This window comes from Carassius gibelio, chromosome B17 (genome assembly GCF_023724105.1).
Source record: "Carassius gibelio isolate Cgi1373 ecotype wild population from Czech Republic chromosome B17, carGib1.2-hapl.c, whole genome shotgun sequence".
In the NCBI taxonomy this organism is placed as follows: domain Eukaryota; kingdom Metazoa; phylum Chordata; class Actinopteri; order Cypriniformes; family Cyprinidae; genus Carassius; species Carassius gibelio.
This window is the reverse complement of record NC_068412.1, coordinates 12,104,740-12,121,629: the sequence shown is the minus strand read 5'-3', so window position 1 is coordinate 12,121,629 and position 16,890 is coordinate 12,104,740. Positions and strand designations below refer to the sequence as shown.

Sequence of the window (16,890 nt, the reverse complement as noted above, 5' to 3'; positions counted from 1 at the left end):
TGTATACTAAATGGTAAACCAGCCTTTTATATTTGAGGGGAAATGTGTACTAACATGTAGAACAAGTACTATGAACACACTGAACTAAAGCTCAAAAAGTGGTTTCTAAATGTAACACCATTAGTAGCTGGGTAATCAAACAGGAAATGTCAACAAACCTGGGGTGTGCGATATGATGATTTTTGATCGTGGATGATATAAATGTCTCTACGATCTGCTTTTGAAGAAATATCGTAGTATCGTGCTAAAGCGAACATTCTATCAGCTGCAGTTCTGGGGCCTTCATCATATAATGTACAATGACACATGCATTCACAGCAGTGTTAACTCAACACTAGAGTTATTCTCTCATTATTTGCATGTGCTTTTAAATGTTTCATTCGCGCACTGGTCTGACCTGTGCATTTTCTGAGCGGTTTCACCCAAAGCGCGTGCGCTAATGCATGTCAAACAACTTATTATTGTTAAATGCAAGCCAAAATCATCACAGTTAAAAGAACCAAAGACTTAAACAACTTCAGTCTATGTGCATTGAATTTATTTAATACACGAGTTTCACAATTTGAGTTGAATTACTGAAATGAACTTTTCCACGACATTGTAATTTATTGAGATGCACCTGTATGAGCTTTTTAATGGTATAGTGTATAATGTTACAGTAATGGATGTAATCAAAGCAGTTCCGCTCATGAACGCTACTTTATCAGATAAAATGAAAATGCCATCAAAACTTTTCTGAAGACAGTCTAATCCCTTCAGAGATACATTCATATAAAACACCCGTGCGGTGTTCTCATTTTGAAACGTGCAGTGCTCATGTTTATTCAACGTTCGTTATTTAAGTCAAATGCTACAAATAAATCAATGTATGGGAAACACTGGTAATGTATATCGAAATATCGGAAATGTGTTTAAAAGTCATATCACCGGTTTTGAAAAAATATATTGCGATACATATTGTTATCGAATTATTGTCCAGACCTAATCTGTATTTTTACAAAGTTTATCTATATTCCTTGAAATATGAACAGCATTAGTGTGTACTATAAACCTCCTGGTAGCCTTGTAGCTAACACCAACAATCAATTTACAAAACAGAAGGAAGACAAATAGAGTGCCGGGGAGGCGTGACCAGAATAGAGTTTTTTATAAAGTGCCTCTGGCACTCTGGTGTAGGGCTAACCAGCTCAACCAGATCCCCAAAATAGGCATGGTGGTCTACCAGCTCTAGCTACACCAAGATGAATCGACCTTGCTCCCAACAACCGATTAACCTCTTTAAACCAACTTGAATTGTTATAGTTCAATTTTCCACTTTCATTAACAAATCAAACACCGGCTAATGTTTGAATAGGAGACATAAAGATTTGACATTAGCATCAATATTTTGATTGGCATTCAATTTCCTTAGCCTTTAGCGGTAGGCTAAAGAAGCTTGACAAACCTTTTATACAGACTTTTATTGAAGAGTCTGCATTATCCTGTCATACCTGCTTCATACTTGATACAACAGACCAATTTTGGTTTGCAAGTTATTAAATAAGGCGTAGGCTGACTAAAGTCCATTCCCCATTTATGTGATGGTCCTTAAACTAAAGGCTTAAAATAGCCAATTCCAATGGGTAAAACAAATTCCTACAAATGACACTCTAGATCAATTTTCACATTTGAGCTCTTCGGTTAAAAAGGAAGACGCACACAATCACTTCAAAGCACTCAAACGGTAATCAATATCATTGCAATAAGCGATACTAAACCTAGAGCAATTAAGCTATCTGTGGCACTGCCAGTCAGGTTTAACGGTGACAAAGAGCCTTGGCAGAGATTCCTGGCAAAGACGAAAGAAATGCAAGACACTGATTCTTCCTCTGTTTTCCCGAGAGCTCTGAACTTCATTGCACAGAATCACCAAAAAATACATGCTCTATGCAGACAATTTTAGGTTGCAAAAAAAAGAAAGTAAATACGAGTGGGACTTTTTACATATTTTTATTATATATATATATATATATATATATATATATATATATATATATATATATATATTATATATATATATATATATATATATATATAATTAACCATAAAATAAGAAGCAGACAAATAAGTAATGTAGAACATTATGAGCAAATCATCATTGAATTACCATAGTATATCCAAAAACCATTGCAATACCATGGTACTTTTTTTGGTACAGGATTTCTGAACTAATATACTAGCTACTTTTGAACAGAATTAACAAACACAACCTGCAGAGAGAAAGAGAGAAAAAAAAGAAACATTACCAAACTAAAAATTCAAAAGTGCAGCATGGCCAAACAAATTCAATTAGTCTTGGTCTTTTTTTCTCTTTTGAGGCCTTGGCAATATACACACAAAAATAGAAAGAAAGTCCCTGGGACATGATGCCCAGCACGTCCACACTTTAAAACAAATGTCTTTTATTCACTGAGCTACTCTTTTGAACTGATTAAATGTTTCACCCTACAGCAAAACTGTCTCAAATGTGCTTATGTTTTATGATAGCGCAGCTGCTCCATTAACAAAGCAGGGGGTAAACAAGACTTGTTCCATCTGACTACGTCACTGCTTCTCTTGTGCCTCACGATTTGGTATCCAAGCAACCGACTGCTCAACAGAGCGCAGCTTCGCCAAAGTGAGGCAGATCGGCTCTGAGGAGGGACATTAAACTCCTCTGACAGCTCCTGAGGCACTGTGGTGGAACGCTGTTCTTTTGAGACCGCCAGTAACAGCTCCGAGTCTGACACATTTCTACACAGATCTCAATCTCCTGTCACCCTCACAGGAACTACAGGGCCCAGTTATGGAGCAAGTAACCAGTCCTGTGGCTGGTTGCATAAACTACTCACAAGTTATTCATAAAAAAAAAAAAATTCTGCAAGACTAATTATAATTTTTTTTTTAAATGATATAAAAACATATGGTAGCACTTTATTTTACAGTCCTGTTCCTCATGTACATACTATGTACTTATTATAGTAATGACAATAACTATGTAATAACTAGGTACTAACCCTGAACCTACCCCTAAACCTAACCTTACCCCATGTAGTTACCTTGTGTTACCAGAACTTTCTTAGATAAATACACTGTAAGTAAACTATAAGTACATGTTAGTACACGTACTGTAAAATAAAGTGCAACCAAACATATACTGGTCTAATCTGAATCCAAAAAGTCTAAACATATTGAGGCCCTGGATTCCCAAACCGTATGTCTGTGATGATGCCCACACTACAGGACACTTTATCGCTTTCTCATAGACTTGCATACAGGTTCCTGCACAGTTGCGTCATGTTATAGTAGACATCATATATAGGAAGATAGGTAATGAGGAACAGAACTGTTCCAGACACACTCTGTCTTAAGTCAGAGAGTTTATTCACAGTGCATCAATGATATTCTGCATCAGCAAACACAGATATTCAATAAACCATAATCATACACACATAATTACAGTATAAAAGATATGGATGCAAGACAGATTTAAATATGGAATTTATGACGCATATGCAATTTGACCACTTAACTGATTTCAAAACTGATGACGAATAAAAAGTGTATAATTAGAAAAGTCTCAAATGCAAGCTTTATTGTATTTATTTATTTATTTTGCTTGTTTTTATTAATTCGTTGCTTTTCTCTGTTTTGTGAAAGGTGGCAACCAGTGTTAAAATGCAACATCACCCCTTACTATGTTGGAGGGTCTAAACAGCTAGTTACTGTTGCTAGATTTATTTAAAATTTCATTAAGTGTGTAGTATTAACAGATCTATTTTTATTATAAATTGCATATTGTTAATTAGCACTAGAGTGCTGCAGAATTAATGGTCTCAAAAATGTTTCAGAAGTTAAACTACTCTTAATATGATGCTCATGATGTGTAAAAACAGCAATAAATGACCTCCATCTGCCAAGTAAACAATTCAAGTGAGCAGCTGGAATGTGAGAATCATCACATCAACAGCCTTCAATATATCAATGTGCTTTATTATTCGTGAAACAATGAATAATACAATGCTAAAAGACTATGTGGCAAGCTTCTATTTATTATTTGCCAATAACACATTGCCAATATACCATGCGCCACTAATTAAAGAACTTTGAGAAAAATTGGAATAAAGTTAAAGGTAAGTTTTTACGTAGAAATCTGCTTCAAGGAACAAGCCTGTCAAGTCAGTCTAACTTGCATGTGGTACCTGTCATTCCCATGGGAATCTACTGTGTACTTCATTTCACACCTGTATGAGTCTCCAATACCTCCAATGCACATATAGCAGCCTGCCAGCAGACGCCCACTCATCTCTGCTCCTGGGCTGTATGTATTTCTTCCGTATTCACTGATTCACTTGGCAATCAATCTCTAAAATAGGTCCCAGCAAGGCAGCAAATCCAACCTTGCACTTGCAGGCAAAGATAAGAGACTAGTGTGCCAGAAGTGTTCCCAAGATAAGCCACGTTTCCTCCAGAGCTTCATTCAAGCTAACCTCCAAGAGACAAGTTCAGTATCATTCATGCTATTTTCCATATTCATTTCTATTCAGTCCTCAAATTTACGATTTATAGTCACTCATGTTTGCTTTACTGAAACAAAGCAAGGTGTTCATGCTAATTTAATGACATGTGGCACATGAATTAAACATGAACGTCCCCATCTAAAACCCTTTATGTTTATTTTTTTCCTTTCTCAATGAGGAAAGTTGATGCCAAGTAGTAAACTTGTCCAATTTTATGACATTCTATAAATATGCTTTCTTGTCCTTGGAAGCTATCATACTTGGAAGCCACCAAGGTTTGCTATGCTAGGAAACAAAAAAGGAAAGCCTACTCCCTTTTTATTTCTAGCCAAGTCTAAAGGATTGTTTTTACAGCTACATTGAACACTGTTTGGAAACATTTATTCAAGTTCAGAAGAACATAGTCATATTTCAGTTTCTGATGGCACATCTTAATTTCAATCTCCCAAATGTAACATTTCAATTATTTTCACAACTTCCCATAATCTTTGAAGTAAATGTTGATTAACTCCCAATTACATCAGAAAAATATTGGTACTTTTATCCTTGGATCACTTGGTAAGGGCCAAATAAGACAGAAGCATGTTGCCTTCTAAAATTCATCCACAGAGAGAGAGAGACTGAGAAGAAAGCAGCAGAGGCGGCCTGCCTGCTCCAGTTGAACATCAAACGTGGCTTTTCCAGCCAGGCTTCGCCTGAACATCCGTTATGAAGAGAAAGAGAGACTTTAAACAATACCCGGATAACATACTGAATCATTAACCAGTGGACACTTTGATTTCTTATAAGGCCATGGGAGCTGAGGAGAAGTCAGAGTCAAAAAGCTGAACAAACAAAAATTACGTACAAAGGAAGTTTCTTGTGGTCACACCACGTGTGTTGATAACAACCAAATTCCCTCAGGCTGTATGTCTAGGAATGTACTTCCACAACTAGCCTACTAATTCTTCCAGAACACTTCCTCAACCATCATCACATGCTTTGTATACTAGGAAACTACATGAAACCAGAGAGAGAGAGAGGGTGAGCACATGAGATAGTCGCAATTTCCAGTGGCATCTTTTGATAGTTTTTTTGAGGAACATTTACTACACACTCTAACAAACAAGCACATTTCAAATCCCCAAAAAGCAGCACAATGAAAGCCTAAAAAATTGAACTAGAAATAACAAAAGAAAACCATGGAAAAGCTTAAGGGAAGCACAAGGAAGGATCATGTGACACCGAAGACTAGAGCAATGGTTGATGAAATTGATTTCGCAATCACAGGAATAAATTTCATTTAAAACTACAATAAAGTGGTATAATATTTCACAATATTACAGTTTTTCCTGTATTTCGATTAAGAATTAAGCATCCCAAATGCACATGCTGTGCAGTCCTTTGTCCTCCTGTATCTAAACCTGTAGCTGCAGAATAGCATAAAGCAACATCTCCTGCTTTCAAACACTTCACCACAAACAAAAGACTCCTGTCAACGGCAGCATGCTTCGGCTACATCCTTTTATGTTCATCCAATGATCACAGCTTCCTTGGTCAGCTATAAATAAACCACCATTCAAGCCTGGCCTGGCCTGCATGACAAATGTCTGATATTCACCCCACCTCAAACAGAATACATAGCTAGCCAATACAAAAAAAATCTCAACCTCACTTGTGGAGGCCACTCTCTAGAAAAAAAGTGACCAATTTAAAGGACTAAAATAAAATGTAATGATAAATTACATGCCATCCAAGATGTTAATGTCTTTCTTTCTTCTGTTGAAAAGAAATTAAAGTTTTTGAGGAGAATTCCAGGATTTTTCTCCATATAGTGGACTTCAACGGGGATCAATGGGTTGAAGGTCCAAATTGAAGGTTTCAGTGCAGCTTCAAAGGGCTCCAACACATCCCAGCTGAGAAATAAATGTCTTAACTAACAAAACTATTGATGATAAAAAAAAAAAATTTAAAAAAAACGCTTTTTGTAATATCCAAACCGTAAACGTATAAGTGAAGTTGTGGATGCGTATTGCACAGCTAGTGCAAGACAAACATTTGTTGTTAAAAAGTATATATATATATATATATATATATATATATATATATATATATATATATATATATATATATATATATTTTTTTTTTTTTTTTTTTTTTTTTTTGAAAATTACAGATTGTTTGCCTAGATAATACCCTTATTCCTAGACTAAGACACAAGTCTCCATGCGTGTACTTTCAGCAGTTGGACATGAACCAAGCTTTACCATCTTATAATGAGCCTGCAAATGGAAAAGGGCAAAATGTGTTACCGCTAAATCAGACCATGCATTCTGAAAGGGGCACTCTGACAATCCCACCTTACAAGCTGTAATGACTAACAATCAGTTTCTGAAAGTTCTGGTTGCTAGGATACATGGCTGCCACAGAGGCTGGAAATGAGACTGACAGTAAGTCATGGAGAAAGAAAAGCGACTGATCAATTTCCTTTTCATATCAGCAATGAGTCATGACACGCACCAGTGCAAAATAACATCACACCTGAGCATTGTTAGCAACAGATGCCACCTGGAAGAAGCCAAGAGATGCTGTCTGGTCTTAAAGAGACAAAAAATTGCTTCAAGATGATCTGTTAGCATTGCTTTTGAATAAGGATTTAGACCAGGGTAGGGCTGCAGCAGCTGTTCAGAAGTTCGTCCATAAATTGGAACACAAAGTCCAGGCTTATTAACTAACTTGAATAAGTTACAAATGTACTAATTAAACTTGAATGATTCCCATTCATCTGTTTAGCACAAAATAAGATATTCTTTGTTGTATTTTCCTGTCAAAATAAAAGTGTTCCTATGGAAGTCTTCAGCTTTTAAGAACAGACGGGTTTTCCGGTAGTGGGTGACGTTAATGAACAAACGGCAATCTCATTGGCTGGCGCTCACCTGTTATCTTCTTTGTTTTTATTTCAGCAAATCAGTTCAAGCGAACACACAAAACCTGATTAATATTCATGAATCCAGCAGCTCATCTCAACTGCTCCTTAGTAATGGTTAGTGTTTTTATAGTTCTTATTATTAGAAATTGTATCATTATTATCCTATCAGTATTTTTGTTCATTTTTTTCCAAATTTTTTTTTTTGTCAGAAACATTGAATGACAAGTTAAAATGTTCAGTTAAAATTACCAATATGCATTCAAACATGGTTTTCAAATTTTATCTAATTACTTAAGTTATATTAAATAATACTTGATTATTATAAAGCTTGACTGACTGATGTTAAATGTTAAACTATGACTATGGAAGTCAATGGTTTGTTGTATGCATGTTATAACTTAGTGCTAATTTACATCGCAACTGTGATTATGCAGCAACTAACACATCTGTTTCTTCAATACTTTGATGGTTTGGTCTAAAAACACATAAATTACCAAACATCAGCCACTGTGTCGCCAAAAGATTCTGTCTATATTAAACTACAGTTTTGAGATTCTTTGGATAAACTAAAAAAATAAAAAAGGTTTGTACTGATCCAGAGAAATGTTATCATTACGAGGGCTTGCAAAATGTTAAATACTTAATACTTAAATGTAAAACATTTAACTATTACGGTCTTAATAGAAGGCACGTTAGCTTCTTTCACACTTACATCTCTGGGTGTTTGCTGCATAAAAACATTGGTCGATATTCTCATTGATCTAAACATAAACAGCTGAAAGGCTGATTGTAAATGCAAATGAATTCTCTGCCACTAGTTGGTGCTTTTGAAAAGGCTCAAATATAGCAGTTTTCCTGGTAACAGCTGTACACAAAGTAGCACTGCGCTCATAAATGCTACTTTCTAAAGCAAGATAAAAAGAAGATGCCACTGAAACTTCTCTTAAGACATTCGGTTTCATTTCAGAGATTCATTAATAAAAAAAAAAACTCTTGGGCTGCATTTTGACTTTTAAATGTGCAGCGCTCATAGGTTATTTGTTCAGGGAAATTATAGACTTTTGAAGATTAATCAAGCTATAAATCGCAATTCTTCTTTCTGTCCCCAAATGTAAGACCTCTTTAAATTATAATTAAGACTTTTCTTATACCATTTAAAATACATAAGACTTTTATGGCCTTAAATGTGATACAACTCAACTCAAGACTTTTTAAGGGCCCAAGGGAACCCTGTTTTTAAGATAGCCCAATGGGCAGGGCAGTGATACATTTTGGTAGCCCAACTGGAAGACATAATAGACCCGGTACATTGGGTTATTTTGCGAGCCCTGATTCCTAAACAAGTGTTTTAGAAAGCAAGCCAACAGGCCCTACAAGACCATAATACAATAAGGGTTATTTCCAGGTGCCAATAGTTACAGCTGATTGTCTCCCATTGATAAGGCAAGAACTCTTCAAGTGCATCCTTACATTTTGGCCTGTGCTCAGTGGCCGTGATGAGTAAGATGCAGTCATTACTCATACGACCAGAAACTTGAGAATTCTAAACATCATCAAAACATTCCTGCTCTTGTTGAGCAAGCAGAATCATTGTCTTTGGCCACTCTGGGCGATGTCACTGAAGGTCACTGTGAAGTTATTTAGGACAGCTATTTCTGTAAGAATTGCTTGAGTCTTACTTTAACATGTTAAATAAAAGGTTTCAATGTTTAAAGAAAGTCATACAGGTTTGGAATAACTGTACTGTAAACTCTTCTGTAAATGTAAATCCTTAACTGGCACGCTATGGCAAGATGCAAGGGCCATATTTACCTCCCTATTATATAAGGTGTCATATGTGACCCTGGACCACAAAACCTTAAGTATTAAGTGTCAAATGTTTTTGAAATTAAGATTTAGCAATGCATATTACTAATCAAAAATGAAGTTTTGATATATTGATAGCAGGAAATGTACTAAATATCTTAATGTAACATGATCTTTACTTAATATCCTAATGATTTTTGGCATAAAAGAAAAATCATTTTGACCCATACAGTGTTTTTTTTGGCTATTGCTACAAATATACCCCAAAGAATTAAGACTGGTTTTGGTCTCTCTCTTAATGGATGATTTCAGTGACAGTCCTAGAAGACACAAATATGAGGGAGCCAGAAACAGCCAGGTTCAAAACTTGGTAAAAGTTCTACATCCTCACCACATCAGAGAAATTATATCACACACACATGATAAATTCCTCACAGGTATTGAGATTAATTGGTAAGAACCTGTTCTATTAAACACACACACTGAATTCCCTCTTTTTTTATTTTTGATGTACAATTACAGTATTTAAATGAATACTATTTTGAATTCATTCTGCTTTCAGTTTTGTCATAAGTTATTTTAATTTCAGTTTGAATCATTTTAGCACTTAAACTTTTTTTAGATATACTTCAACCAATCCAATCCACTGTTAAAAAACCCCAACTGCATTATGACCAAGCTGAACTTTACCACATTAACGACAAAAAAAGGAAGTACAACACTTTAGCACAATACTCCCAGAAGCAGACCTCAAGCAGAGACAACTGGTCCCAAGAGAGTGCACATTTAGAGAGATAGAGGGGGGGCATATACCTCCTCTGAGAAATCAGGGCTGTGCCTCATGCTCCTGCTGGTCTCATGGGGCGAGCGACAAGAGACCTGTGTGCTTCCTTATTATAAACCGCTACAAAAACATATGCCCCTGCCTTTCAACAGGTAGTGAGGGGAGAAACCAGTGAGTCTTGACCCAGGAGCTCAATGCTTTGACGTAGCCCTGCTATTTCTTCCTTCCCAAAAACACATCTTTCTATGTAAATTAGGATTATTTAGTCACCTTATTCACAAAACTTTTTTGACAAGTCTGTGTAGTTATCGTTCTTAGTGTGAACGGGCCTTTAGCATTTTAACCAATCTTTTGAATGGCTTTTACATGATATATGAGGGTTGCTCTAAGAAGTGTCCTTTAAGTGTGGACTAGTGGCGTACTAACAAATGAACAGAACATAGTTTATTTGAAATCGTTGGCCACACACTATGAGTTCTCCAACAATCATCAAACTTTGAAAAATAACCAGAATATTCAGGAAAGAAACCAAACACAGCATTAGACATTGGTTTAAAGAGCTGCTGTCGCCTATAGAAGTTGTTTGTGACCGTCTTCTACCTCAGATAACCATCATAAAGTGTTTTTAAAGTCAAAGAGTGTAACTTCTGCAAATGGTAAAAAAAAAGGTTTCCCCAAACACTCCCTCTGTCTGCCATTGGTCAGCCAAACGGATAGCCGCGCCCTAAACTCCCACCATTGGTTGATCCAATGTAGCTGTTTCCAAGAGTTTTAAAAAGAGTCACTATGTTTACACTTTTCTAAATAGGGGACTCTCTATATTTGACTGGGATTTGCATTGTAAAATATTACACACTTCACTTCAAGGAATAGATTACCCAAAAATGAAATGTATTAGACCCCAATGTTATTTAATTAAAGTTTAAATTTAATCACACAACATGAGTGTGATTACATGAGGACAGAGTTTTTATTTTGGGATGAACTATCCATTTAATTATAGTGCCATAAAATGCAAACCAAGGGCTTTAGGACCTAGGTGCTGATATTCTCTCAGCTGACTGGGAAGTCCCTTACTGACAAAGCTATTTTAACTGCACCTGTTTCAAATTATACACTGTCAGGTTATGGCACAATATTTTGAGCCCAGCCTAGCAACCCACATCTTGCATAATCAGAAACAGATCTATTATGGCTTCACTCTTGTTTTGGCTGAAGCTCAGGACGTAGTAATCCTGACAGCTTGTTTCATGATGTGCTCGGGCTGAGTTATTGATTCCTGTCACTTTAGCAGTAGTTCTAGAGTGGACTCGTATCAGGAGAGGGTTTGTAGGCATGAAGCCTGCCAAAATCTCATTCAAAAAAGCTGGTGAAGAAGTATGCCAACGACAGAGCAAAGGGCACTAAAGCTGTGGATATTACCAAATGGACTTACAGATCAGAAACCAACTTGTTTGCTTGGATTTCCATCCTTGATTTATCTTGATGATAATAGGTTAGTATTTTGAGGAATGTTGGCATTGAAGTAAAAAAAAAAATGGCTGAAAATGTACTCACCCTGCAGGCAATCTGAGATGTAAATACGTTTGTTTCTTCATCAGAACAGATTTGGAGATATTTGGCTTTACATCACTTGCTCGCTAATGGATCCTCTGCAGTGAATGGGTGCCGTCAGAATGAGTCCAAATCGCTGATAAAAACATATCAATAATCCACAAGTAATCCACATGACTCCATCAATTAATGTCTTGTGAAGTGAAAAAATGTGTTTGTAAAAAAAAAAAAAAAATACAATTCCATCACTAAGATTATATCCTTTTACTCCATCATTATATAGCTTTCTCCAGTGAATAAGTTGTCTCATCTGAATTAGGAGAGAAATATGCAAAGATCAAGCAACCTTTCCACCCCAAAACAGTTAACAGAATATATCAGTGGACAGGGCTGGGTGATTTTGTATAGAAATATTACCAAATTACATTCACACAGCACTTTTGTGTTGACAAAGGTGTGACGCGGGCACTGGAATAGGTGAAACATGCAAAAAGATAGGAGTGAACTTCTTTTAACTTGAGCGGCGTATTTTTAGAATGGTGTTGCATGCATGAGACACTGCAAGAGACGCAAGTGCAACATTCAAACACATCCATGTTTACAGAGAAAAAAAACTATGGAAAGGCAGCGAAATCGAATAAAAAAACCTGTAAAGAACTACTACTGTATGTCTGTCATTTCTGTTGTTATTCTGCTGTTGTTTATAAAGAAAATGTATAGTTAATAAAAGACTACTGGTGTTATACCTTCAGTCATTTTGATTATTAATTACCTTGACTGTTGAGATTTTCTAAAAAATAATTTTCCTCGTTTTATTTCTGAACACATAATATGTATCAGACAAGTTTGTACAATATGTAGTTTTTGCATCTTTTCTGCAAAGATGTTTAATTTGTTTGACATTTACATCATCTAAGTGCATGTGTGCTGCACTTAGAATAGAATTTTCTTTAACTAGAGGGTTAATAAAGAAAAAGTAACTTGAACCATGTTGTAGGCTTGTTACATTTTCAAGTTGACTAGTTAATTTTATGTATTTTTTATCAAAAATCGGTCAAATATTCTACAAAAATTTAGATTAACATTTTTTTGCAAAATCGCCCAGTGCTATCAGTGGATTTTGATGTAAAAGGGAACAAGAGGATAAGACTTTTTCACTGAAGTTATAATGGATAATGGACTCATAATTTGGTCAGAACTAATGGTTTAAATTTAAACCGATAATAATGGATTCGTTTCTTATCCAGCCTTTTGCTTCACAAGAAATGAACTGATGGACTTTAGTCATGGATTAATTTTGGATTACTGTGATGATTTTATGGACTCTCATTCTGACGGCACCCATTCACTGCAGAGGATCCATTGGTGAGCAAGTGATGTAATGCTAAATCTCTTCAAATACCGATTTCCAGTCTACACTTGCTTGGCCTGAAAGTGAGTACATTTTCTTTTCTGGGTTAACTATTCCTAACACTCTCACTGCTGAGTCCCACACCAATAAAATATATTTAACATATGTAAAAAATAAAGAGGTTGAACAGGTAGACGTTTCAAAAGAAATGCAAGAATGTCTACACTCCAAAAACTGGCTTTCAACTAGATGCACTGCACACATCTCACTGAACATAAGTGAACTTTGTATCACTTACTTGCATGCATGGAAGCCAGGATTTTAGCTGCTAGATTTGATGAATATTTCATCATACATCCACACAAGTTTAATACAGCAACATTGGGAACATATGCCGTATATCTCTTGTTTTTTGGAGGGTTATGAAAGAAAGATAGGATTTAACCTGAGGCATATAACTTATAACACAGGCATTAATAATAATTCATCAATACAAAAAAAATCTACAATAGGCTTGTGATTCCAGCAACCACAGAACACATCTGCTGAAAATTGCTTGGTAATGTGGTAATTATTTATATAATGGTGCATTTCATGAAAAGTTTTATATATATATATATATATATATATATATATATATATATATATATATATATATATATATATATAATTTAAAAAAGCAAACTTTCTTTTATTCTAAATTCATTGCACAAAAAATATTGAAATATTTCAAGAGTTTTTGGTTTTAATTCTGATAGTTATGACTTACAGCTTAGGAAGAATAAAAATTCAGTATATCAAAATATTTGAATATTTTCTCAAAGATCAATCAAAAAAAGATTTACAGAACCGAGATGTTTAAGATCCCCAAAGCAGGTTTAATTATGCACTGAATACTTGGTTGGGGCTCCTTTTGTGTGAATTACTGCTTCAATGCGGCGTGGCATGGAGGCGATCAGCCTGTGGCACTGCTGAGGCGTTATTGAATAGCGGTCTTCAGCTCCGTATTGTTTGTCAGATGTTACTTATCTTCCTCTTCACAATACCTCATAGATTCTCTGTGAGATTTAGGTCAGGCGAGTTGGCTGGCCAATCAAACACAGTAATATCATGGTCATCAAACCACTTGGAAGTGGTTTTGGCACTGTGGGCAGGTGCGAAAGTCCTGCAAAATGAAATCAGCATCTCCATAAAGCTTCTCAGCACACGGAAGCATAAAGTGCTCCAAAATCTCCCGGTAGATGGCTTGCACTGACTTTGGACTTGATCAAACACAATGGAGCAACACCAAGAGAGACGTCACGGCACCCCAAATCATCACTCACTCCGGAAACTTCACACTGGACTTCAAGCAGCTTGGATTCTGTGCCTCTCCAGTCTTCCTCCAGACCTTGATTTCCAAATGAAATGCTAAATTTACTTTCATCTGAAAAGAGGACCACTGAACAACAGTCCAGTTATTTTTCTCTTTACCCCAAGTGAAATGCTTCTGACATTTTTTCTGGTTCAGGAGTGTCTTGGTTCTAGGAATGTGACAGCTGTAGCCCTTTTCCTGCAGACGTCTGAGTGTGGTGACTCTTGATGTGCTGACTCAAGCTTCAGTCGGGTCCTTGTGAAGTTCTCCCAAGTTCTTGAATCGGCTTTTCCTGACAATCTTCCCAAGGCTGTGGTCTTCCCTGTTGCTTGTTTAACTTTTGCAACCACCGTTTTTCCTTCCAGTCAACTTTCTATGAATATATTTTAATACAGCACTCTGTGAAAAGCCATCCTTTTCAGCAATAACCTGCTGCGTTGCTTACCCTCCTGGTGGAGGGTGTTGATGATTGTCTTCTGGACAACTGTCAAGTCAGCAGTCTTTCCCATTATTGTGGTTGCATGTTCTAAACTAGCCCAAGAGGTACTGTACCCAGTATTTATACTCAAAATTAATCAAACTAATCAAGCTAAAAATGAAATATTCAAATTTTGTGAGACACTGAATTCTTAATTTTCCTAAGGTGTAAGTCAAATGAATCTACAATAGCAAAGTTTGCTTTTTCTAAATTAAATTACAAAAAAAAGACCTTTTCCACGATATTCTATTTTTTTTAGATGCACCATTGTTTTACACGAGATAAAACATGCTGAGGAGACGTACATCGGAGAAGACGACATCTCAACAAAATAACAACGTGAAAAAAATGGGGAACTGAAACAACTATCGCTGCCTTAACTGAAGTGTTCTTTTGCGTTAATAACTCATGGTACAACGGTTTGTATTTAGGACATCTGTACACATAATCTTTTTTTTTTTTTTTGCAGAACGTCTCTCCAGCCCAGCAGGATTCGTGACTATGGCGGTGTCCAAATAATCGAGCTGCCTACATAGACAACATCACGGGGCGTTACTGGCGCTCGCGAGCATGATGTCTGGACTTCTCCTAAGGCGCCTGTATGACTAAAATGCTGTCTAAACAGATAACATGCTTGGTTTAGCAACAAAGCCTGTGACTCACTTGTCATCAGGCAATATTTTGAGAAAAATACAGGAAGGAAAAGGAGACAAACTAGCGTTATGAAATACGCGAAGATGAATTTCAGGCTCGTTGTGTCAAGAATATCATCCCAAAACGCTCTTCTATCATGCAGTTTGTATGTGCGCATTAATGTGCTAGATTTACAGCAAACGGCTCACCAGCTAGCGATCTTCGCTATGCAAAAAATGACAAAAGCGAAACATAAATCCCAGTTAAAGTGACAGTTTACCTGGTCCAGTGGCAGATCAATAATCTTACTAATTGGCTGCAGCAGTGTGGAGCCCGTGCAAGACGTTGAAGTGGCCATGACTCAGTCCAGCTCCACTCCCTTACAGTGAAAATCGCCCAAAACGTCGTTTGTCCTCTTTCTCTCCCTCTCTTCCTCTCTTTATGGTGGATGGGTGTTGGGAATGATGTTCTCTGGTGTTGCTCTGGTCGCGGACTGTCAGCGCTGTTGCACCGCCTGAACATCAACACAAAGCCCGTGTAGGCGGACTGGCTCGCCCTTCCCCTCCATTACATCAAACTACTGCTGCTCAATTACTTACAGTACACACACACACACACACACACACACACACACACAGAGAGAGAGAGAGAGCCAGAGAGAGAGGGCGCAAAATAACTTTACTGACACTCCCTCTCATTCACATCCCTCATTTACTATATAGCCATATACTATAGCCTATAGAGTTAATTATGGCCATTTTAAAAACTGCACTTAATAAATAAAATAGTTAATTGATGTGCATGCTCATAAGACTCCAGACAACCAGATTTCTAGAAAAGTTGCTTTATGAGGATCGACCCTTAATGGGCGTGGCCATGTTGACATCACATGACCAGCTGTAGCCTAACTCTAATAAAAACAACAACAATAATAAAATAAAATTTCAGCCATTGCTCAAAGCGCTTTGCAAAGTATAAAAAAGTAAAAACAATACACAATGTACATATGACAAATATGTTAGGACTAAGTGGACTCTATCAAAAAAAGGGGCAGATTTTCTCAGTAACACTTTAAAATAACTTAAAGCAACTCTATGTACTTTTTTTTTACCTTGAAAAATCAATCCCAAATCATTCTGATGGCACACAGACTTCTAATAAGCCAAATGACTTCTCTATCCCATGCTTCCTGTTATCCAGAGGCATTATTAATAACACTGGGAGTATGAATGCTTGGTGAAACACTGAAATTCTGTGAAAATGTGGATTGCTTTAAGCAATCAATAAAAGCAGGTGTACAGTTATATTATTTATATGACAGTGAATTCCACTCGCTTTACTGGTTCAAAACAATAAACAAAACTATACATTGCTACAACATTACCAAGCATTATGAAATTAGCTATTTATTACTCAACAAACTAACATTAGGCTAAATATTCATTTAAGCAGTTGTGATAAGAAATGTGATAAAATTATCTGTT

General features: G+C 36.4%; 1 protein-coding gene across 2 annotated transcripts in view; it reads right to left on the bottom strand.

Moving 5' to 3' along the window:
- Positions 1-16,025, bottom strand: part of mboat2a (membrane bound O-acyltransferase domain containing 2a) — a 53,079-nt gene extending 37,054 nt beyond the window's left edge. Inside the window, exon 1 of one of the 2 annotated variants that reach the window (XM_052580634.1) lies at positions 15,687-16,025. In XM_052580634.1, coding sequence (XP_052436594.1) covers positions 15,687-15,764 — 78 coding nt within the window. In that variant the 5' untranslated portion in view covers positions 15,765-16,025. Of the gene's footprint in view, positions 1-11,593; positions 11,724-15,686 lie in introns of those variants that run through there. The other variant, XM_052580635.1, reaches the window with a different exon arrangement.
- Between the last annotated feature and the right edge of the window lie 865 nt (positions 16,026-16,890).